At 47.6% G+C, this 22,297-nt stretch overlaps 1 protein-coding gene across 1 annotated transcript in view; it reads left to right on the top strand.

The window, feature by feature from the left end:
* GRAMD1B (GRAM domain containing 1B) overlaps positions 1 to 22,297 on the top strand; it is a 169,878-nt gene that overhangs the window by 25,035 nt on the left and 122,546 nt on the right. The window contains exon 2 of the mRNA XM_045894811.3: positions 13,757 to 13,822. Coding sequence (XP_045750767.2) covers positions 13,757 to 13,822 — 66 coding nt within the window. The remainder of the gene's footprint in view (positions 1 to 13,756; positions 13,823 to 22,297) is intronic.

Genomic DNA, 22,297 nt, shown 5'->3' with positions numbered 1-22,297 from the left:
CACCTGGGTGGCTCAGTCATTAAGCGTCTGCCTTCGGCTCATGTCACGGTCCCAGGGTCCTGGGATCGAACCCCACATCGGGCTCCCTGCTCTGCGGGGAAGCCTGCTTCTCCCTCTCCCACTCCCCCTGCTTGTGTTCCCTCTCTCGCTGTCTCTCTCTCTCTCTCTCTGTCAAATAAAATAAATAGAATATTAAAAAAAATAATTTCCCACATTAAAAAAATTTTTTTAAAAAACGGGGATCAGAGTACATGTATTCTTACCTACTTTACAAGGTTGGAAAGATCAGATGGGAGAATGTGCAGGGAAGCACTTTGTAGACTGGAAAACACTGCTTAAATGCGGATCTTTACTGTTACTATTAAATACGGTATATTAGAATGCAGTCTCTTGAATACACTGAAAAAAGGAGCCAGTGTTTGCCCTAAAGGAGGTTTTTTCCCCTCAGGTGGCCAACAGGTGATGCCCAAGGCACCATGCTCAGGCTTGGCTTCGTCAGAACTCTGTGGCTCAAAGGGCATAGAGCTCTGGGTGCAGGAGGACAAAAAAATGAAGTAGGCCTTGACTATGTCAGAGGGAAGGGGCAGCCAGGTTTCTGTGTGCTCTGGGGGCTCAGTGGGCCAAGGGGGAAATGCAGTTACTGAGGCGTGAGGTCATGTAGAAGAACAGAAGGGACAATATGAACAAAGTTCAGAGGAATGAGTGTGCATGGTTTCTTTGGGGGGAACACAAGCGATTCTACGATTCTACGTAAGCCCAACATGTGGGGCTTAGGCAGAACTTTCTGTAGGGGAAGTTGAGAAGTTGGGAAGAGGAAACAGGTTTCCTGTTATAAGGCCCGTGTGAGGCAAAGCACCTCGGACTGTATTGTAGGGCATGAGAGGCAAACTCCAAAGGATTTTAACCTGGGAGGAGGGGCGTTTAGACCTGTTTTAGAAAGAGACACTGGCTGGTCTGGGCATCTCCGTGTGCTGGGGCTGGCTTGCATCAACCACTTGTCTGCAGAGCTACCCGGCTGTGATGTTAGCTTGAAACTGACGAACAGGGAGTATTTACACCACAGAAATCGGCAAATGATGCACATCTGTTTCCTCCTCCCTGAAGCTGATGGTTAAACACCTATCAGCTCAGTCAAGGGGCTGTTTCAGAAATTTATTTATGTATTTATTTTAAGAGAGAGCGCGTGTGTGGGGATAGGGTGGGGAGTGGGTTGGGGGAGACGGAGAGGGAGAGAGAATCTTAAGCAGCCCCCATGCCCAGCGCCGAGCCCAACATGGGGCTTGATCTCACAACCCTGAGATCATGACCCTGAGATCATGACCTGAGCTGAAATCAAGAGTTGGACACTTAACCCACTGAGCCACCCAGGTGCCTCTAGGGGCCATTTCAATAGGGTAGGGACTTCGGTAGTTTGTATACCTGGGACATGTGTTAAAAATCCTTCAGGCCCCAGCCCAGACCCTGTGCATCAGAATCCAGGGAAATCGATGCAGTGGGAACCTATCTTTAAAATAAAGTTGCCAGGCGATTCTTACATAGTCAGTCTGGTACTGGTCATTGGTCCAGGGCCAGGACAGTAGAGAAAGAGAGGTGGAACGGGTATGAAAGATGAGTTTGAGGTAAGAGCAGCAGAACTCAGTGGCCGACTGGAGGTGGGGACTAGAGGAGAAGAGCTCTGCCAAAGCTGAGTCTGAGTTTCCTTGTTTGGACAACTGGGTGGATGGACAGAGATGCAGGTAGGTGAGCTAAGGGAGGCAGGTTAAGAGTTACTTGGTGGGAGAAGTGGGAGTGGGGAGGAGAGCAGGGGTAGTTTTGGATATGCTGTCTGAGAGGTCTCTAGAGAGGCAGGGTTTTGGTGATGTCTTACATGCATTTGGAATCAGGGAACCTAGTGCTTGGTAGAACAGTCAGGTTTGGGACAACAGGTGGGTTGTTGAAGGCATGGATTCGGGTGAGATTCTTGGGGAAGAATGTGTAGAGAAGAGAAGGTGGGCAGAACTCTAGCGACAATTTTTCGGAGATTGGTAGAAGGGAAACCAAGAGGTCAAGCAAACAGCAGTTTGTGTATTGATGACTAAAGTCAGTGGTTTCTTGGAGGGAGGGGTTCCTCTAGGTGTTTCCAGCATTTCTGAAAGTCTGATAGAAAGCCACATAGCATGTTTTTGTAATAAGAGAATCTAAAACATTGTTTAGAGTGTTTTAGGTTAAGAGTGACTGAGGAGAGTTTGAGACATGTCATTAGATGCTGAACTGAGGTTCTGAATGGTAGTTATGTATGTACCTTTGATTAAAACACACACACACACATACACACACACGGATGCCTGGGTGGGTGTTAGGTGTCGGTTAGGTGTCTGACTCTTGATTTCGGCTCAGGTCATGATCTCAGGGTTGTGAGATTGAGCCCCATGTCAGGTTCCGTGCTCATTGTGGAATCTGCTTGGTATTCTCTCTCTCCCTCTGCTCCTTCCACCCCCCTCCTTGAGCATGCTTGCTCTCTCTCTCTCTTTTTTCTCTAAAAAAAAAAAAAAAAAGAAAATACACAAATTAACTAGGAGACAGCCTTTAGTTAGATATCAGAAAGCTATCTTCCAAAACATGATAGTTGTGGATTTGGTAAAGGTTCTTGGTGTAGGGCTCTCTGCGTGTCCTGGGAATGTCTCTGGACTTGCCCCTGTGAGAGGAAATCAGGGGAGAAGGGACTTTAACTCCTCATTTTGAACAGTTTAGACAAAGGAATCAAGATCAAGATGATTGTCAAAAAGAAGGTTTTGGGGGATTGCCTGGGTAGCTTATTCAGTAGAGCATGCAACTCTTGATACCAGGGTCGTGAGCTGGAGCTCCACATTGGGTGTAGAAGACTACTAAAAATTTATTTATTTATTTTTGTGCGCACACGAGAGAGAGAGAGAGAGAGAGAGAGAGAGAGAGCGAACATGTGCACGCACGCACAAGCAGGGGGAAGGGCCGTAGGAGAAGCAGACTCCCCGCTGAGCAAGGAGGCAGAGGAAGGACTCGATCTCAGGACCCCGGGATCATAACCTGAGCTGAAGCCAGACACTTAACCGACTGAGCCACTCAGGTGCCCTACTAAATTTTTTTTTAAATAAGGTTTTGGGGTTATCTGTGGACAGAATGACTTCTGGCTTGCGTTGGGTTGAGAACTGTCTACTTTGTTCTCCAGTATGAAGGCTCTGGATTGGGAAGCAAAGGATGTCCTAAAGGCAGGGAGGTGGCACAGGGAGCTGAGAGGGTGGGGCAGGCCGGCCTATGAGACTCCCCTGCCCAGGGTCTTGACAGTTGTCTGCAAGTTCTGGGAAGCATCTTGGTTGGTCACATTACTACTGATTAAAGGTTTACCACTAAGTGACCTGGTTAACTTGTTTGTATTCTCTTAAGAGGGCCTAAGATTTTGCTGTGAAGCAAAGTAGTGCTTGAGGCCAAGGAAGTACTAGGGTGTGGGAACTAGAGAAAAGTGATGTGTTCTTTAAGAATGACGGAAGACTATTTAAACTGACACATGTTCTCTTGCCCCCTTTCTTCAGAAGCCATTTGAGGAATATAATGGGGTAAGTGTAATTATTTTAATTGTGTGTAGTGAAAGGTTTGGAATTTTAATGACCTTTATACTTGAAAATATCTCAGAACAGGGCATTAGAGAAAATAATTTTTTTCCCCAGCCAACGCTTGATTATCTGTATTCACGAGAGCCAAGGACTGGCATGAACATTTGATTGAAACTCATAGGCAATTCAGAAAGAAAGAAACAAACAAAAAAGTTGTAGCCTGGAGCTTCAAAATGTTTTCCTATTGACTTTTTACTCCTACTGTCTGATTGGAGAACTACATTCTTTCCTGCCCACCCTCGGATGGAAAGGCTCTGTCAGGCATGAAGTGCATCTTCATGATGTTGGGTCACTGAGAGCTGGAGCCTGACATTGGCGGGCGGTGGGGCAGAGGAGAGCTGGCATCAGGAAGGTTTAATTCACAGGAGCTGCTTTCTTTGGAAGGTTCATACACGTCTAATTCAAATTGGCATCTCTAGATCACCAAAGCCTGAAACAAATTCCGTTGGAAATTCCTTGAGGTCACAGACCATAGTTTACACACTGAATAGAGCCTAGGGTGCTTTCAACACAGGCATTTAGAACATGTTGGTGGACATCTGGAGGTGTGTGGTAGTCTGGGGACAGAGTGTAATCTGTGCAGATTTGAGAGTACTTGCTCAGCAGAAGATCTTTCTGGAGTGGCAGGAGTGTTCAGTGGAAATGAAAACAGAAGATAGGACCTTTGGTCTTAAGTGACAGTGTGGCAGAAGGTATAGGGAATTGAATCCTTAATTACTCGATCCCACGGAGTGTGCTAATTTTTGTGATAAAGGGTAGGGTGATGTGTGGGCTGTGGTGGCCAAAGAAGATTTCCCTGAGAAGGTGCTGCTTTCAGAGGATCATAATAGCTATAATATTGAGTAGCCCAAGGCCAGATCCCTTTCTAAGTAATTGTGGGTATTAATGTTCACAACGCCCCATTGAAGAAGATACCGTTGTCATCCCCATTTTATAGGGGTTGAAACTGAGTAGGTAGAGGAGTTAAGATTGGCATGCTGGCAGTCTGAAGCTCGAACCCTCAGGCTTAATCCCGGATGGGGATGAGTGAAGCAAAGAAGGGAGTGCAGAAAAGGATATACCAGGCCCGGAGAGGCACCTGTCCGAGCCAGGGACAGGTGGGATCGCTGGAGTGGGCGTGGACCATGTGAGAGCTGCAAGGCAGACAGCAGGCAGCTTATTAGGGTCTTTATTACTAAAGGAAGGAGTTCGAACTTGGTTCTGAAATGATGGGAAGTCTACAGGACTTTTAAGCCTACAGAAGAGACACGATCTAGTCTGCATTTCAGGAAGACCATCAGTGTCCAGGACAGACTGGAGCCGGGCCAGACTGGCAACAGTAAAAGCAGTTAGGAGCCTATTAAAGTAATCCCCATGAGGAGTGATGAGAGCCTGACCTTGGGCAGTGGCCGGAGGAGTGATGAATGGAGAGCAGGACGGACTGGCGGGGTATCAGGAGGTAGAATGTGCAGCACTTGCCAGGAGATTGATGTGAAGGTGCCTCTCGTGTTAAACATCGACCGAGCGCTCACTTCGGCGGTGTCTGTCCTAGACAACATCAGCTGGAACTTGGACATCTCCTTGGCTTTATGAGTCCAGGCCTGAATCCAGCAGCTTCTATGGAGCAAGTAGAGCGGAGTTCTGAGGATGTGTACAAAATGAAAGGTTTCGGGGTGCCGGGATGGCTCAGTCATTGAGTGTCTGCCTTCGGCTCAGGTCATGACCCCAGGGTCCTGGGAATGAGCCCCGCATCGGGCTCACTGCTCAGCGGGAAGCCTGCTTCTCCCTCTTCCACCCCCACTGCTTGTGTTCCTGCTCTCGCTGTCTCTCTCTGTCAAATAAATAAATAAAAATCTTAAAAACAAAACAAAACAAAATGAAAGGTTTCCTAGAGGAAGGAGGGCGGGGTGAGAAATCATTAGCAAAAGCAAAGAAAGGAGTGTTTGAGGCAGGGCCACCTTCCCTCAGGGGAAAGGGGAGGGGGTCTTATGCAGATTTGGGGGATGGAGAGGTCCTGGTGGCAGAGGACCTCATTGGTGCCGGAGAATTCCTGACTGAGCAGCTAAGACTCCCATTTCCAGGGGAGGTTGGAACGTGGTTTAAGTGACGCCGTTTTGGACCTGTGGGGTTTTTTTCTTTTTTTTTTTTTCTTAACACTAAGCTTGAATGAATCCTTACTTGTGGGGTGCCAGGATAGGGAAAAAAAGATGGTGAATTCAGGATTGGCTGTGTTCAGTTTGAGATTCCAGAGAGTTCAGTACCAATGCAAACATATGATAGTATTACTAACCTTTCTCGGGGGCTTACTATTTGCCCAGCCTTCTAATAAGTGCCTTATATATTAGTTAACTTGCTCACTCCTCAAAACAGTTGTCTGGAGTTACTTACAACTTAACTGGTGAGGTGACAGGAACGTAGGGAGAGGGAAGTAGGCTGCTCTGAGTGACTCAGATGAGTTTGCTCTGGAAACCTCTGCCGTCCAGTAAAGCTTTCTGCAGTGATGGGCATGTTCTGTATCTGCATTGTCTAATACAGAAGCAAGTGGCCACGTGTAGTTATTGAGTACTTGAATTATAACTAGTAAGACCAAGGAACCCAATTTTTAGTTGATTTAAATTTAAATAGCCACCTATGATTAGTGACAGCGCAGTCCCCTGCCCTGCTGTCTTTGGGGGGCATCAATATATCCATCATAACTGAGGGCTCGGGTGCAGGTAGGATTCCCCAGAGACATGCTGCTGTGGATTCTTCTATGGGTCACAGGCCTATCTGAGAATCCGGGGAGAGTTTATAAATCATCTCCTATGAATATATAATATTATTGCGCAGTATTTTGATAATTAGACGTTCACGAAACTCGGGTTCCCCAGGCATGAAGCTGGAAGAGGAAGGAACCCAACAGAATGTAAACTTGAGAATGGGAAGCTCATCTGCTTTGTTTACTACTCTATACTCGATATCAGGATTCCCAATGCCTGGTACATAGTGGGTATTTGGTAATTTATTAAATGAGTGGTTGAACAGAAGAGCCCATGAAGCTTCCTCAGAAAGAAAGAAAGAAGAGAAAAACAAAAGCAGGGCAAAACCCGAGAACCAGGAGAGGGTGGTGCCATAGAAGGCAGAAAGGGTGAGGTTTGGAGAATGGGAATAATCATCAACGTCAGACCTGCCTGGGTGGTCAGATAAGATTAGGACACGACCGCTGTCCTTGACCTCTCAGTAACGGAGGTCCTGGTGGATGAAAGCGAAGAGGGGTGAGGATGCCGCTCAGATTGCAGTGGACTAATTCACAAGTCAGTGAGGAAGTAGAGGCTGTGAGTGTGGAGTCCAGTGAGTCTCATTCCTGGTTGCCCACCAGCATCCCTGGGAAGCTTTTAAAAAGTACACATTCCTGCAGGCACGCGGCTGGCTCAGTTGGAAGAGCATGCAGCTCTTGATTTCGGGGTCATGAATTCGAGCCCCACGTTGGGTGTAGAGATTACTTAAATAAATAAAAATAAACTTAAAAAAATACAAAATACACATTCCTGGACATGTTTAGACTCTGACTTGGCAAGTTTGGGGAAGGGCCAAGGAGAATCTGCATATCGACGCTCCCAGTTTACCTGATGAGGCTTTGATGAAAGTTTGGCATGCACCAAGTCGGGTATTCTTTCAATAAAATACGGCCCTGGAGGAAGGGAAGGAAAAATAAAGGGATTGAAGGAGAGCTTTCTTCCTTTTTTGTACATTTGAAGACAACCAGGGGCACGTGTAGAGGCGAAAGAACTCTTCAGTAGAGAAGGATCCGTGTGTGGTAACGAGTTAAAGGATGTTTAGCTAAATTCCAAATCCCTGAATCTTTGACCGGCTACCCACCCTGCTGGAGGTTTCCAAGGAGGCTATTACACGGATGCCGTCCTGCTAACTGTGTAGACAAATGATCCATCTTCACCCGGAGAGTGTTACTTTCTAAGTAGTACTTGAGACTGTTCAGGTATGTTGTGTAAGAAGCTGGCTGCCATTGGCCGTGCCCCAAATCGCATCTGTTTACTTGTTTTCTATTATTAGACTTTCCCATACTCATTTGCCAGATGACAAACTGTTCTGCGTTCTCGGCTGCTTTGCCACCTGCCTGTCTTCCCCTGTATACCTTTCCTCCTTAACACTAAAATGGTAAATGCCAGAGCCATTTCACAGGTGGCTATAATTCATGGACGCGCAGCCTTCTTCTCTTTCGTCAGTGACCCTGCTTTTCAGGTCAGTGGCTCTCAGAACTACCCTAAGTGTCTCTTCTCTTCCTCCCATGCATTGGACGTTTCAAAATATTTATCTGCCAAACTCACCGAATACTGAATACAATTGATGTCCGCCTTTGATGGTAAACCCAGCCAAGCTCAGCTACTGCTCTGGACACTTTCTGTAGAGGATTTCTACTATTTCTTTTTTTTTTTTTTTTTAAGATTTTATTTATTTATTCATGAGAGACAGAGAGAGGCAGAGGGAAAAGCAGGCTCCCAAGGAGCAGGGAGCCCGATGCGGAACTCGATCCCAGGACCCTGAGATCATGACCCGAGCCAAAGGCAGACGCTTAACCATCTGAGCCACCCAGGCGCCCCTCTACTATTTCTAATCCTCAGTGCAATCATTTAAGGTATGTGGTATACCCATGGCTGACACTGAGAAAAGTTAATTTACCCAATATCATCCCACTAAGTGGCAGAGTCCGGACTAGAACTTGTGTCGTCCTGACTCTAAATCCTGAACTCAGATACCGTGATTGGATTCCTCGCAACTCAATCTTCAGCACCGGTCTATAATTTTGGGGTGGGGGTAAGAGGGCAAGGGACTTGGCCAAAGTAGAGGGCCGATAAGAAACAAAGCCAGGCCACATCCAGGTTGGTCTGTGTTGGGCCATTTTTGCTGTGTCCACTGCCTAAAATAATTCATTTCCCCATTTTTATTAATCAAAGACCTCATCAATCAAAGCCACTCAGAGTGTTTTGAGCTTCCAGTTAGCATAAGATAACACTCTAGATTGCTCTGGTGACAACCGAAAGCAAAGAAATTCGATAAATAGTCTGCACAGCCGTAGTGTGGGTAAATGGATGGTTTCCATTAGGTTCTAGAAATAACAGCTTGCCCGTCCCCATACCTGCTTGGAATCCTCTGAATTGCTCAACACCCACCACCCCCACCCTCACGCGGGGGTTAGGAGGCCATGACCCCTTTAATGTTGTCTGGGAGAGAAAGAGTTGTTTCCCCATATGAAGCACCCACTCAGGAAGAGTACCAAATGCAGTCTCTCCCTAGCAGGGAAGCTGTCCTTTCCAGAGGACAAAAGGACACCTTCCTGGTGGCTTGTGGGTTCAGCCTGTACTCTCTGCAAGTGTCCCGGGTTGGGGGAGGGAGGAAAGGAGCTCAGGGGAATCATGGGAATTCACCGGCCTGCGCCGTGGAGCTTCCTGGTCATAGTCTATGATTATCTATCTTCCAAGGTATGCTTTGGCTCAGATGACAAACGTATTTTTCCCAGCTTGTGTTAGTGTTACTGGTTTAATAGGACCTTTGAGGATGAGTTCCCAGCACTAGTTTGCTGGTGGAGAATAAAACCAGGATTACAGATCTGATCTGCTTCAGCTGGTTTCCCTCACGAATATTCTGGAATTGAAAGAAGCTGCTTCCCCACCTCATTTAGTAACACACTCTAGTGTTTCAAAATTTAATTTATACAGTGATTTTTATCTGAAGCTTGAATTTACAGTAGGAGGGATTTACTTCTTTAGCTGCCTTGGGTGAGGGAGCAGCAAGCAGTTACCTATACAAATTCCCTTCCTTGAGGTGTTCAGTGGACTTTGAGTCATCTAGTGCCCAGATCCAAATCCTTGCTCAGAGTAGCTTTTTTTTAAAAATGGTTTTCGAACAGACATTTTTATCTGTTAGTGCCCTCTGCTGGACTTCCTCCAAGTTCTTCTTGACTTGAGGCCCAAGAGCCCAGAGTGGACACCCAAGGGCCAGCCACCAAGGCCTTCACGAAAACGGAGTGGTTGGGGATGTGGCCCTTGACCTTCTGGCATATCCATGAAACCCTAGTCTGCTGGTTGCTTTTTTCATGACCTCAGAAGACTGGTGGATTCATTTAGGGAGCAGGACGAGCTGCCCAAGTGGCCTGCATCATTTAAAAAGGCTCATTTAAGAGAAGAGTTGAAAGAGTTGATGTGAGAGGGTGAGCCAAGCTCTCAATCTCTGGAAATTCTGCTCAGCAACACTATTTCATGGGGATCGAGTGGAGGAGTGGCTTGGGCGGCCATCTCTCTTATTTAAGACAGTTGAAAATCAGGTTCCAAAATGGGAGGAGAGGGGACCAAGGGAGGTCCTGTGCACCCTAGGGCTGTTGCCACCAGGGATTCCTGTGCAGTCCCTCTTGTTCTGTGTTCACCTTTCTGGCGTGTTCCCTGCACGCCCCCAACAGGAGTGTCTACCCCCTGCACCTCGTCTGTCCTGGGGTTGCTTCACCGCTGGGGCGGTAAATACTTGTGCCTTCTCTGGGCCTCCTTTATGTCCCTGTCTCCTAGCTCAGTGCCTGGTACGTGATAAGTGTTTGGTAAATGGAGCTACAATAGAATGTCTTTCCTTTTTTTTTTTTTTTTAAAGATTTTATTTGAAATAAAGAGTGAGTGAATGAGAGCGAGTGAGCGAGAGAGAGCGCGTGAGTGCTCATGAGCAGGGGCAGAGGGAGAAGCAGACTCCCCGCTCAGCAGGGAGGCCAATGCCGGCTGGATCCCAGAACCCTGGGATCATGACCTGAGCCGAAGGCCGGTGCTTAACCAACTGAGCCACCCAGGCACTCCTAGAATGTCTTTTCTTCTCAGTTCTGTCTGCCCTGAATCTCTCTGAATTTCAGGTGTCCACACTAAAAGCCTTGTTGTTGAGACAGTCTCTTATTCCTTCTCTTACCGGACCCGGTATTTTGTTTCTGGAACATTTAGTATTTCCTTCTATGAGTTCTGATTTTCTACCTTGTTTTTTTTTTTAATCAGAGAGAGTGAGTACAAGCAGGGGGAGCAGCAGGCAGAGGGAGAGGGAGAAGCAGGCTCCCTGCTAAGCAGGGAGCCTGATGTGGGACTTGATCCCAGGACCCTGGGATCATGACCTGAGCCGAAGGCAGACGCTTAACTGACTGAGCCACCCAGGCACCCCTGATTTTCTACTTTTAAATGTTAAGTACATTGACTCTTCCTTTCCAGATTGTAAACACAGGATTTACAGTCCTTCCCTGATTCATGTCTTTATGGTCCATGACCCACAAAACGATGCCTTACATATCATAAGAATAATAATAATAATGGCAATTACACACAGCAGCTCATAGGCGCCAGGCACTGTTCTGCATACTTCACATATGTTCATTCTTTAATCTTTGCAACAGCTTTATAAAGTAAGAACTATCATGAACATGTACCTCCCATTTTGTAGGTAAGGAAGATGATGTTAAATCATTTACTCAGGGTCAGGTACCTAGGGAGCAGAGGAGCTCAGATTCAATCCCAGACCGCATATTCCAGAGTCTAGACTTAATTGTTGCCTGATGCTGCCTCTTGTTGGCATATGTGCCCACAGAAAACATTACATAAATATTTGTCAAGTGCATGCAGGTTGATGTTTCTTGGTATTTAGAACCAACAAACCGTTTGAAGGTGATTTATTGGCTCTTTCATCTCTACCATCTGAACTGCTTCCTGAGCGATGGGAAGGCCAAAAGGGGGCACCAGAGGGTTGGGTCTAGTTTGGGTTTCGGAAGTGCTGGATGGCTTCGGTTCTGGTTTGGAAGTCAGCAGTGCCACCTAGTGGGACAGCTTGCTAATAGCAGCTCAGAATTATTTTTCTGAAACCCTGGTACATTGTCATTTAATTCTGGGAGCCCCTTGATTCACTTAACTTTAAGTTTTGATGGCCACAGAGAGGGTAGGGTGAGAAGGAGGAACCAGATGAAATGGAGTCAAGCCACGTCTATTCTTTGAAGAGGCTGTAATGCTGATCATGGTCCTCTGGGTTGGTTGAGTGCCATTGGCTGTTAGGTAAAAACACTAGGCTCCAGACCCCTTTCCCCTTCAGTTCGCCTCACGCATGCAGCCAGTGGTATAGACCGTAATGCTCACCAGGTCTGCTTTGGAATTTGAGCTCCAGTCAGCTGTGGGTGGCCTGCCCCTAGTACGACACGTATCCCAGGTTCTGTAGGAGACTTGGGGCCTGATGCATTATAACAAGTCAGTCCCAGTGTAAGAAATCCCGCGGGTCAACAACACCATAGCACAATTTTGTGAGAAGGAGGGTTTTTTTTTTGTTTTTTTTTTTAAAGATTTTATTTATTTATTTGAGACAGAATGAGAGAGAGAGAGCACATGAGAGGGGGTAGGGTCAGAGGGAGAAGCAGGCTCCCCGCCGAGCAGGGAGCCCGATGCGGGACTGGATCCTGGGACTCCAGGATCATGACCTGAGCCGAAGGCAGTCGCTTAACCAACTGAGCCACCCAGGCGCCCAGTGAGAAGGAGTTTTTAATAGGCAAGTCTTTGAGACCTCGCGAAGCAGGGGGCGGGGGGGGGGGGGGGGGATAGGGGGAGGAGCCGCTCCACGGGGGACAAGAAGCAAAAAAAGTGCTCCGCATAGAGTAAAGGAAAGAGAAAGGACCTGTGTACACACTTTGGTTCTGCCAGGCAACTGGAGACTGGCTGTGTTGGGTGCTCTTCTGATTTCCCGTGTGTGTATGTGTTTGAAGATTTGATACAAATTGCTTCTAAGTTCATTTATTTCTTTGTGAAAGAACAGAGCCTAAGAGCATGGTTGTAACTGTGGACCACAAAAAGTCAAGGGCCGCTTTGGGGGAGAGCCTACAGGCACGGGAGCAAGCTCTTATCCTACCAGATGGTGTAGAGTTTCAGCCTACCTGGGGTCTCGTCTGAGGAATACACTCTGTGGAGATCAGTGAATTCTTTTGTGCTGAACAATCCATCAGAACAAGGAAACAACTGGGTTATACTGGAGCCTGGGTTATAGTGACATTTAGGGTAATAGGAATTTATGATTAATAGACTCTGCAAAGCAGGGGTTGCTAACTTTTTCTGTAAGGGGCCAGATAAATAAATATTTGAGGCTTTGCTTCTTCATCTCTGCCTTAACTATTGGTTCTGCCGTTGCAGAGACAGGGCTGCCACGGATAATATGTAAATGAGCGGGTATGGCCGTGTTCCAATAAAACTTTATTCATGACTCTGAAGTTTGAATTTCATACACTTCTCATGTGTCATGAGATGTTATTCTTGTTTCGACTCCCCCCCCCCGCCCCCGCCACCACGCCCAACCATTTCAAAAAGCAAACGGTATTCTCAAAGGGCTGTACAAAGAAACAATGGGCAGCTTTAGATTTGGCCTGGTAGGGAGGGGGGGCGGCTAGAGTTTATTGACTTCTGATCAGATGGTTGGATTAGTTAATGAATAACAGTAAAAATGATATGTTCATATGCTCAGTTAGCGTCATAAGGTACCTGAGCAAAAAGCTTTTCTTCCTCTCAAGTAAGATGAAAGAGGGGTGAATTCCACATAACTTCCATGAAAGCATTTTAAAGAGCAGAGCTCTGTGAACTGAAGGCCTAGAATCAGCTTGCCTGCAGGGCATTCAGGAGTGGAGGGACTTACCCTCTTATCCCTCCTTCATCCTCACCCTCCTCTGCCTTCCCGGGAGGCAGAGAAGCAGGCCAGGTGACCTCTGCCCCCATCAAGCCTTTTCCCTGCTGGAATTCTCCCCTCCCTCCCAGTCTACCTGCCTCTTGAGAGTCTCCAGGGAGGTTGAAGAAGAATGGGATTGTTATCCTGCCCTACAGTTTAAGAGGCCCGAGTATAGAAAGTGCTGGAGGCGTTCGCTCACTGAGACTTTGTAGGCAAGGAAGAATCAGGCAACAGGTCAAGATCTCCCTCCTGTGCCTCAGATGTGATGGGTGGAGTTTGCACCAAATTTGTGTCATTTCTCATGTCCCCTGCCTGTCAATACACCCTGTATAAAGTCACACGGGGGAACTTGTATCTTTGAAATTTTGTAACCCGGTTTCTTTGTCTCGATGACCTCCCCTGGTGTTGAGAAAGAAGGTAACGGTTCACATCCTGTGTCTTGTCTTCAGTAGCCAACAGAGCAGCCACGACGATGATTCAAGCAGGTTCCTGAGTCCTCGAGCGCGGGAAGAAAGGTAAGGCCAAGTGAGGAGGGAGGGGATGGGGAGAAATGTGTGGCTACGACCGCCCTTCTAGCACCAGTGGGGGGAGAACTGTGGGCGAGAGGAGGGAGGCAGCAGGCTGCTGCAGGAGCTTGTGCTCAGACTGGCCAGAAAGACAGAATGTTCACCCAGGAAATGAGAGGACTGCGTCTAAGGGCTTCTGGTGTTGGGCAAGAAGCAGAGTCGGTCTGTGGCAAACCAGAGACCCTGGGAAACCCCGAGAGCGGGCGTGGTTCGAGGCACATCTTGGCGGCTGCGTGCGGAGCGGACGGTGCCCAAGGAGAGCTGCGGGGGTTGGCACCGCGTGTGTGACAGTGGATGACAGCGGAGTGCCAGGACAGGAGCGGACTGCAGGTGCCAGAGGTGAATGAGGGTGGACAGGTAGGGGGCAACGAGCATGAAGAGGCTCCAAAGTGCTCGCTGGAGGATTCGAGGGGCAACTAGTGCAACACTCAGGATGTGGGGAGTAGCCTCTGCTCTGTGGAGTGCCTGCCTGCGATCGCCGGAGGGGTGGTCGTGGCAGGCGAGAGGTCGGTGCCCGTGGAAGCTGACTGGGCTGATGTTAACGAAGAGGAGGTCTCCGTCGGCATGCCACAGGGCTCTGCTCTTGGTCTAGCTCTGTCTACTGCTATTGTCAACACACTGGATGAGGAAGGTGAAGGTACTTTTACATCATTTATCTTATTGCAGACACTCAGCTGAGGGGGAATAGGGAAGACTGAGGTTGACAGACTCGGGACTGAGTATTTCAGATGGAACAGTGGGTGCAAACGACAAATTTTTTTAAAGGAAAGGTGCTATTATATTTATATTATGTACTTATAAATCTATATTAGAATAGGGTTTTTTTAAGATTGTATTTATTTATTAGAGAGCGAGCACAAAAGCAGGGGGAGCAGGAGAGGGAGAAGCAGGCTCCCCGCTGAGCAAGGAGCTGGATGCGGGGCTCGATCCCAGCACTCTGGGATCATGACCTGAGCTGAAGGCAGACGCTTAACCAACTGCGCCCCCCAGGCGCCCCCCAGAATAGTTTCTTAAATGTAGGATTACCACAGGGAGCCTACCTTGATGGGATTTCGTGTGGAAAAGAACTTGGGGGTTTTCTTTACCAGCAAAATACGAGCCAGTAATATGACAGCCCAAATGATCTTTGAAAGTCTGAATTTGGGGCGCCTGGGTGGCTCAGTCGTTGGGCATCTGCCTTTGACTCGGGTCGTGATCCCAGGGTCCTGGGATCGAGCCCTGCGTCGGGCTCCCTGCTCGGCAGGGAGCCTTCTTCTCCCTCTCCCACTTCCCCTGCCTGTGTTGCGGCTCTGGCTGTTTCTGTCAGATAAATAAATAAAATCTTTAAAAAAAAAAAAGTCTGAATTCGCTCTTTAAAAAGAGACAAAGATCTCACTGGTCTGTAGTACTTTGACCATACATGGTGTATCATGTCCAGTTCTTTGGAAATAGATATTGATAAATTAAGACTCCAGAAAGAATGGTTGAGAAAGTGGCTTAATTTGGGAAAGAGAAGGTTTGTGGTGACTAACACCACTCTTCAAGTATCTGAAAGCCTAAGAAACAGCTAGAGGCAGAGAGGTCCTAGGGGGAAGGATTTCAGCTCAGGATAAGGAAGAACTCTGATTACAGCAGAGGCCTTGCTAAATAACAAACTATCCCCTCTGTGAAGTGTTCAAGCAAAAGCTAGATGGTGTGTCATAAGGGGATTCCCTCCTGGGCAAGAGCGTGGGGCCTCGGGAATCCTTGTACAGATCTCTCTACATTATAAAGTTGTGTAGTTCTGCCCCAGTTCTCAAGTATCAGTTCAGCTCATCAATTCAAACAGAGAAGATAGGAGGCAAAGGGCCCCCGGGGCAAAGACTGATCATTCTTGTCGAGTTGCTTAATCAGTTAGGATCTGATGGCAGTTCCGTCTGTCTCTTGAGTGGCCTACACTCCCTTTTCAGTGCTTTCTGGAATTCATCCACCATACTCGCAAAATTAGAAGGGGCTCTGGAATTCCTTTGGTACGACCGCCTTCCATGTGCTTGGGCATCAGACATCTGCCAGAGCGTCCTGTCCATTTCTGGTCATAATGTCTTCAGTTGGTCATTGTCTATCAGCTCTCCGACTAGCAGCTCCGACTAGCAGCTCCTCAACTCTCAGCTGCTTGGGGGCATTCCTAGGAGTGAGGGAATAGGTGGTGAGTTGTAGGCTCTATGTTTTTCCCAAGGCAACTTCAGTCAGTTCTGCCTCTAGGACAGGACTGCTTGACAACTAGAGAGAGCCCTGCCTTTTGTTTGCTCTTTGGGATTGTGTGTTGTCATAAGCTCTATTCTAGCTCCTTCTCTGCCCACTTCCTCAACCAAATGAAATGTTACAAAAGGTCTGCAGTCCAAACCTCTGCCCAGAAAAGTCCTCTAGATGTCTCCCCTGGTCCTTCCCATCCCTGGCCCCCTGGCAGCCCCCTAACTCTTCATGGTGGACAGTGGATATAATTTTGCATCAGCTCACCTTGGGCAGTACGGGAAACAAAGCTCTGATCAGAAGTATGCTTCCCGTGGTGGTTCCTACGGACCCCACGCCTCAGAAACTCAGGACTGGTACATGTTCACCATGGCCATTCTGAATGAAATCTTTTTTCTTTTCCACATCCAGTTGTTTCTCCTGGAGAGAACAGGTCCCCAGAGTGCTAATTAATCACCAGCCTCAGTTCAGAGCAAACCCTTACACTCTGCCCCTAATCCTTCCTCTAATATATTTTTACCCAATTAAGAGACTCTCTGGGGCATTTTGGATGTTGGTCTGTGTTCTCCTGGCCTGGGGCAAGTGTGAGATCCAAACCCTGGGGAGATTGTCAGCAGTGGTGGGGGTTGGGCTCCCGCTCCTTGTTCTGGGCCCCCATTTGATGGACAGCGTGCCCTGCTGGTTATGGTGGCATTTCTGGTGGAGGCGAGGCCCTGTGTGATCTCATTTAGTCTCGCAACTCCCCTGGGAGGCCTCGAGCCAGGTATTATGGATTGAAAATGGTCAAGTAGGGGGTAGGTAACATGGACCCGTTTCTGTGGTTGCTCCTAATTCTCCAAACCACATGGTCAACTATAGGGTGAAGGACGGTTTCATAGAGCAGGCAGAAAAAAAAAAAAAAATGAACATCGATTTCTCCTGTTTTAAAGATAAAAATTCTGATCCTTCATTATGACGTACACTTTCAACTGGTTAAGTAGAACACCGATTTTTCTTTTTCTTGTACAAGGTTCAGAATAGATAGAATATTTAGAGACAAACTAGCGCCCTATTGTAGTTTAACAAATGTCCACATGATAGATAGCAAAGGGAGAGATGCCTCAGTATGGCATCCAAACCTAAGGGCTTCTGACAGTTTTCCTCCTCATTCACGTCGATGTTTATTCCTGAAGGAGAAAGCCTTTGGGACCATAATAGGGGCAGGCGGTGGGTGGATAGATGGGTGCAGGGAGGCAATCATTTCCTGGGCAGGCATGCATCAAGAAGAGTTGATTTCAGGAGGAGGATCAGAAATGAGGACTGTCTCTGAGTTAGGAATAATCCCCTCAGGTTTCCAGTAGAAAGCAGAATAGACCCACCTTCCCCAAAGTCTGTGTGTGTGTGTGTGCGCGTGCCTGCGTATCATTGAATATGGGACATAAATCTATTTTCATGCTTCTAGGTAAAGCCAGGGATATGCTTAAAAGACACTGGCTCCCAGGTTCAGCCCAAACTGGACCAATTGTCAGGGTTTCTCACGTTGCCAGATCTTTATTTAGTACCTTCGCGAGATGGCAGGAACTATCAAAGCCAGAGCTGTAGAAAAAGGAGCTGTTTCACTGAGGATGGTTTATGTACACAGTGTTAGTTTCAACAGAACTTGGTCCCGGTTGACCAGGAAGCCTTTCAGTAGTAGGAGGATTGAGACCCGGGCAGGGCTGGGATGTAACCAGGCCCCAAGGCCGGGCTGCCTGTGTTCACGTATCCGTTCCCGCATGCAGGTATGTGTGCCCCAAACCTTTGTTAAGTGTCTGCAAGATACTGGGGAGCCTGCTGGAGTCCAGGCTGCAAGATGTGTAGAGGCTCAGGGTGCCTGGGTGGCCCAGTCCGTTGAGCATTTGACTCTTGGTTTCAGCTCAGGTCATGATCTCAGGGACATGAGATCGAGCCCTGTGTTGGGCTCCATGCTCAATGGGGAGTCTGCTTCTCTCCCCCTCTCTCCCCCAGCTCGTGTGCACACATGTGCACTCTCTCTCTTTCTCTAAACTAAATAAATAAATCTTTTAAGAAAATAGAATAAAAAGATGTATAGAGGCTCACTGCTGGTGGGCGCCCTGGTGTACTAGAAAGAGTGAAATCCTTGAAGTCAAAACAGACTTAGGATGGACTCCCTTCTTCCTTATTAACTGCATCTTTAAAGACAATTTACTCACCTTTACTCAACCTCAGTTGACTCATCTGTAAAAGTCTTTCCTTGAGTGGAATAAATGAGATAGTCCAATGTGTAAAGTGCCCCGTTCTTAGTAGGTGCCTAGTAAGTGGTAGCTGCTATGATGATGTCATTAGATTTTACTCTTTCTTAACGGATCTATACTCTGCTGTCCTTGAAGAAGCCGAGACAGAACGTGTAGAGTATTGATTGCCTGTAAAATGTCAGATGTGGACACTAAGGATAAACAGATGAAGGCATAGGATTTCCCCTTGAGCATCTTACTGTCTCCTGGTGAGACATACCTATAAGTAAGCAAGTATAATAGAATGTGATAACGGACATGGAATTTCGTATAAAGTAATAAAACTAAAGAATTTGGTCACTAAGGTGCCTAACCCTGTACGATGAATCTTGCACACACGCTTTGAAATGTAATCCTGTCAACAACCCTGTCAAATAGGTGCTATTATTATCTTTATGTTAGAGTGTGGGAAACAGAGGTTCCGCAGAGTTACCAGATTTGTCCCAAAGTAGCACAGCTACTGTGCTTGGGGTGAGGGCAGGGGAGAGGGAAGAGGGGGCCGAGGAATCCAGAAAGGCTCCACGGAAGGAGTTGAGCCTCGCTGAGAGCTGCAGGATGAGTAGGAGTCTGTCACATGGGCAGCATGCCCAGGCGAGGGAACAAGATGTACATAAGCATGGAGGCGGGAGAAAGCCAGGCGTGTTCAGGGACTTCAAATACTTGAACGTCGTCACCGATCGTGGCCGGTGGCGGGGGGCTAGCGAGGGGCTAGCCATCCTCTTTGCATGGATAGGCAGTGCCTGATCACGCCGATCATGCCACAAGCCTGCCATGACAGTGGGCTTCTTTATAGTGGAGAAATGAGGGAGAGATTCTGAGCAAGGGGGTTCCCAGGTCACTTACAGAGACTCTTGGGACAAAAGTCATTTGGTCCTAGTGGGAGAGATGGATTTAAGGGGCTAAGTTGAAAGCAGGCAGGGAAGGAACCTGACAGTTATTTAGCCATCCGTTCCCTATTTAACAGGGACTTAATTGAGCACATACTATATGCTAACTAGTCTTGCAGGTTTTGGGGGCTGCAGCCTCAAACAGGGTAATTGTTGTCTCCCCTCTCGTGGTGCTTACACTGTAGTGGGTAGAAGTAGATATCAACAAACAAGTGAATAAGAAAGCACCCAGCAGGAGTAACGGCTATAAAGAAAATGGGAAAGGGTGGTGCAGTTGACCAGGGCTTTTTGGGGATAACACTGAGTTGGGGGGGAAGGGGCAACTTACTGGCCTGGTGACATTTAAGCCAAGACCGTTTGAATGCATTTCTGAATTATACTAGTGAGGACAGAAAAGGAGGAACTGGTTAAAGAAATTTGTTAAGTAGGTTTGACAAAGCTTACTTATAGCTGGGTTGAGGAGGGCACCTAGGGTGAAGCTAAGCTTTCTAGCAGGGGGCAGCAAATAAAAGGCAGCATAGTCCAGAAGTTAAGTGCCTGCCTGGGTTCTGATGGTGCTTCCAAGCGCATGATGTGTGGTCCTGGGCAAACCACTTCACCACTGTACCTCAGTCTCCTTATCTATAAAATGGGTATAATAATAATTCATACCTCATGAGTTATTGGGAGGAGTGTGTGTGTGTCTATGATAATTAGCATAGAATAGTGCCTGGCACATAGCTAGTATTTTATATGTGTTTGCTATTGTTATTAATATTATATTATTATTATTATTATTATTATTATTAAAACATTGAGTAAAGGGGTAAGAATTTGAAGAGCGGGGGTGGTGGTGAGTTTAATTTAGACATGTCGAGCGTGTAGGTGGAGAGATACACTAGCCAGTTGGCTATACCTGTTTAAAGCTCAGGAGACAGAACTAAAATTACTTGTTTGGAAATGAGAATGTAGTCAAGGCAAGAGTCTTAGGATCAGCAGAGTGTACGCAGAAGGCAAAGGAAGAAGGAATTTGCAAAAGGTTGCCCACTGAAGCTGGGAAAAGTAGGAGACAGAAATAACAGACTCAAGAAGGGAGAATCAAAGAGGAAAGAGACAGGTAAGGTAAGCACTAAACAGGATCTTTTCTTTCTTTCTAAAGATTTTATTTATTTATTTATTTGAGAGAGAGAGAGTGAATGAGAGGGAGAGGGAGAGAGAATCTGAAGTAGACTACGCGCTGAGCATAGAGCCCAACATGGGGCTCCACAGCAAGACCATGGCCTGAGCCAAAACCAAGAGTCAGACGCTCAACCGACTGCACCACCAGGGCACCCACTAAACAGGATCTTCTGCAGTGACAATTCGGAGGTCACTGGTAACCACAGAGCAGTTTTGGAAGGGAGTAGGTGAAGGGAGGAAGAAGAGATTGAACAAGGAGAATTTATTCTAGGAGTTTCCCTGGGAGGAAGAGATGATACCTAGAGGAGAAGGCAGGGGTGACCGGGGAGAAATTTTGTTTTAATATGGGGAGACACAGCACCTTTAAATCTGAAGTAGAAACCGGTGTAGGTAAAGGGTGTGAATTTGAACAGAGGGCGTGGTCCATTCATGCGCTCAACACACTTAGCAGTTGTGCGGTAGCTTCTCACTGAGTTTCCAGATGAGCACAACTGAGGGTGTGACTTAGAAAGTACAAACCTGGATGTGGGCATTAAAGGAGGGGTTCCAGGAGCGTGCGTGTGTCCGTGGACCTGGACCGAGGATGGAGGCGGAAGGGAGGATGAGTCTGAGGTGAGCAGGAGGCTGTGAGATAAGGCAGATGACATGAGATGGGGCGGGCAGGAGCTCGGGTGGCCATGACAAGAACTTGAGTCTTTATGCCTGGAGAGCCTCCAGAAGCCACTGAAAGTCTTTAAGAAGGGAGCTGACAGTATCAGATTGCATTCTGAAGATTGCAGTGTGGAGGAAGGGCGGATGCAGAGAGAGCAGCTGGGGCAGCTCGGAGGCCACGGCAGTAGAGTCCAGTTAAAGGATATTGGTGGCTGGGACTTGGGATGATAGCTGTGGAGAGGGAGAAAAAAAAAAAGTAGATGAGTTCAAGATACATGTAAGGGGATTCAAATGTCCAGGACTTGGTGATGCATTGGATTTAGGGTGTGAGAGAGAAGGGAGGTCTTCAGAGTTAGTTCCGGGATTCCAACTTGGTCAGCTGGCTCGTGCCTCCTACGGAAGATAAGGAAGCAAGGTTTTGGAGGAGGCAAGGAAAGATCTCGATCACAGGTGGAAGGATTGGCCTGGACTAGATCCTAATGGATGTGGATGCAAGTGAGTTCCCACGCCACGTGGTGGGAAGGTGAGGAGGTGAATAGCAGCAGGATCGGTCTTCTCCAAGTAACAGGAAATAAGATGATTCCCTAAGATCAAAGGAGGTGGAATGAGAATAGTGTGAGCTTTGGGTATCGTTAATTTGGGGATTTCTTGCATCCCCTTTTCTCTGACTCGCTTAAAAGGTGTTCCTTTTACCTGCCTCACTAGAATTCACCCTCGTTTCTTCCAGGTGGGGTAGGGAGGGCACGTTTTGTTGGACTGTTACACAGGAGGAGTGGTGGTTCTGTCCAGCACTGGCCTCGTGGTATGTGCTGTCCGGTTCACTTCTCTGTCTCCCCGCTAGCCCACGAGACCCGGAGGACAGAAACTGTGTCTCTCCTGTCTGGCACAGAGTAAGTGCTCAGCAGAGATGCTTGTGGAACTCGTGAGTGAACAAATGGAGAAACCAAGGTAATGGAATTTGAAGCCAAAGGGCAGGCCTCCGGAGTTGCAGGCTCAACTGCCGATTTCAACTCAGGTCTAGCCACCAGAATAGAGAGCCTCCTGGTAGGAGGAAGGATGCTTTCAGTTCTGCTTCTCCTATCCCAGGAATTGTGTCCAAATAGCCTACTTTCAGAGCACTCTAGCTCCATCTGCATGCCCGGCCCCCCGAATTCCCTGTGGCCCCGTGGCCACTCGGGTGACCTCCAGTCAGCTCCCTCAGCACGAGGAAGGAGCCCAGTACAAACCCTCCGGGAACGATGCCCGCC

This window comes from Mirounga angustirostris, unplaced genomic scaffold (genome assembly GCF_029215605.1).
Source record: "Mirounga angustirostris isolate CCGP_5_RB_7025 unplaced genomic scaffold, mMirAng1.0.hap1 SCAF_13, whole genome shotgun sequence".
Taxonomy (NCBI): Eukaryota; Metazoa; Chordata; class Mammalia; order Carnivora; family Phocidae; genus Mirounga; species Mirounga angustirostris.
This window is presented reverse-complemented; position numbering and strand designations above follow the sequence as displayed.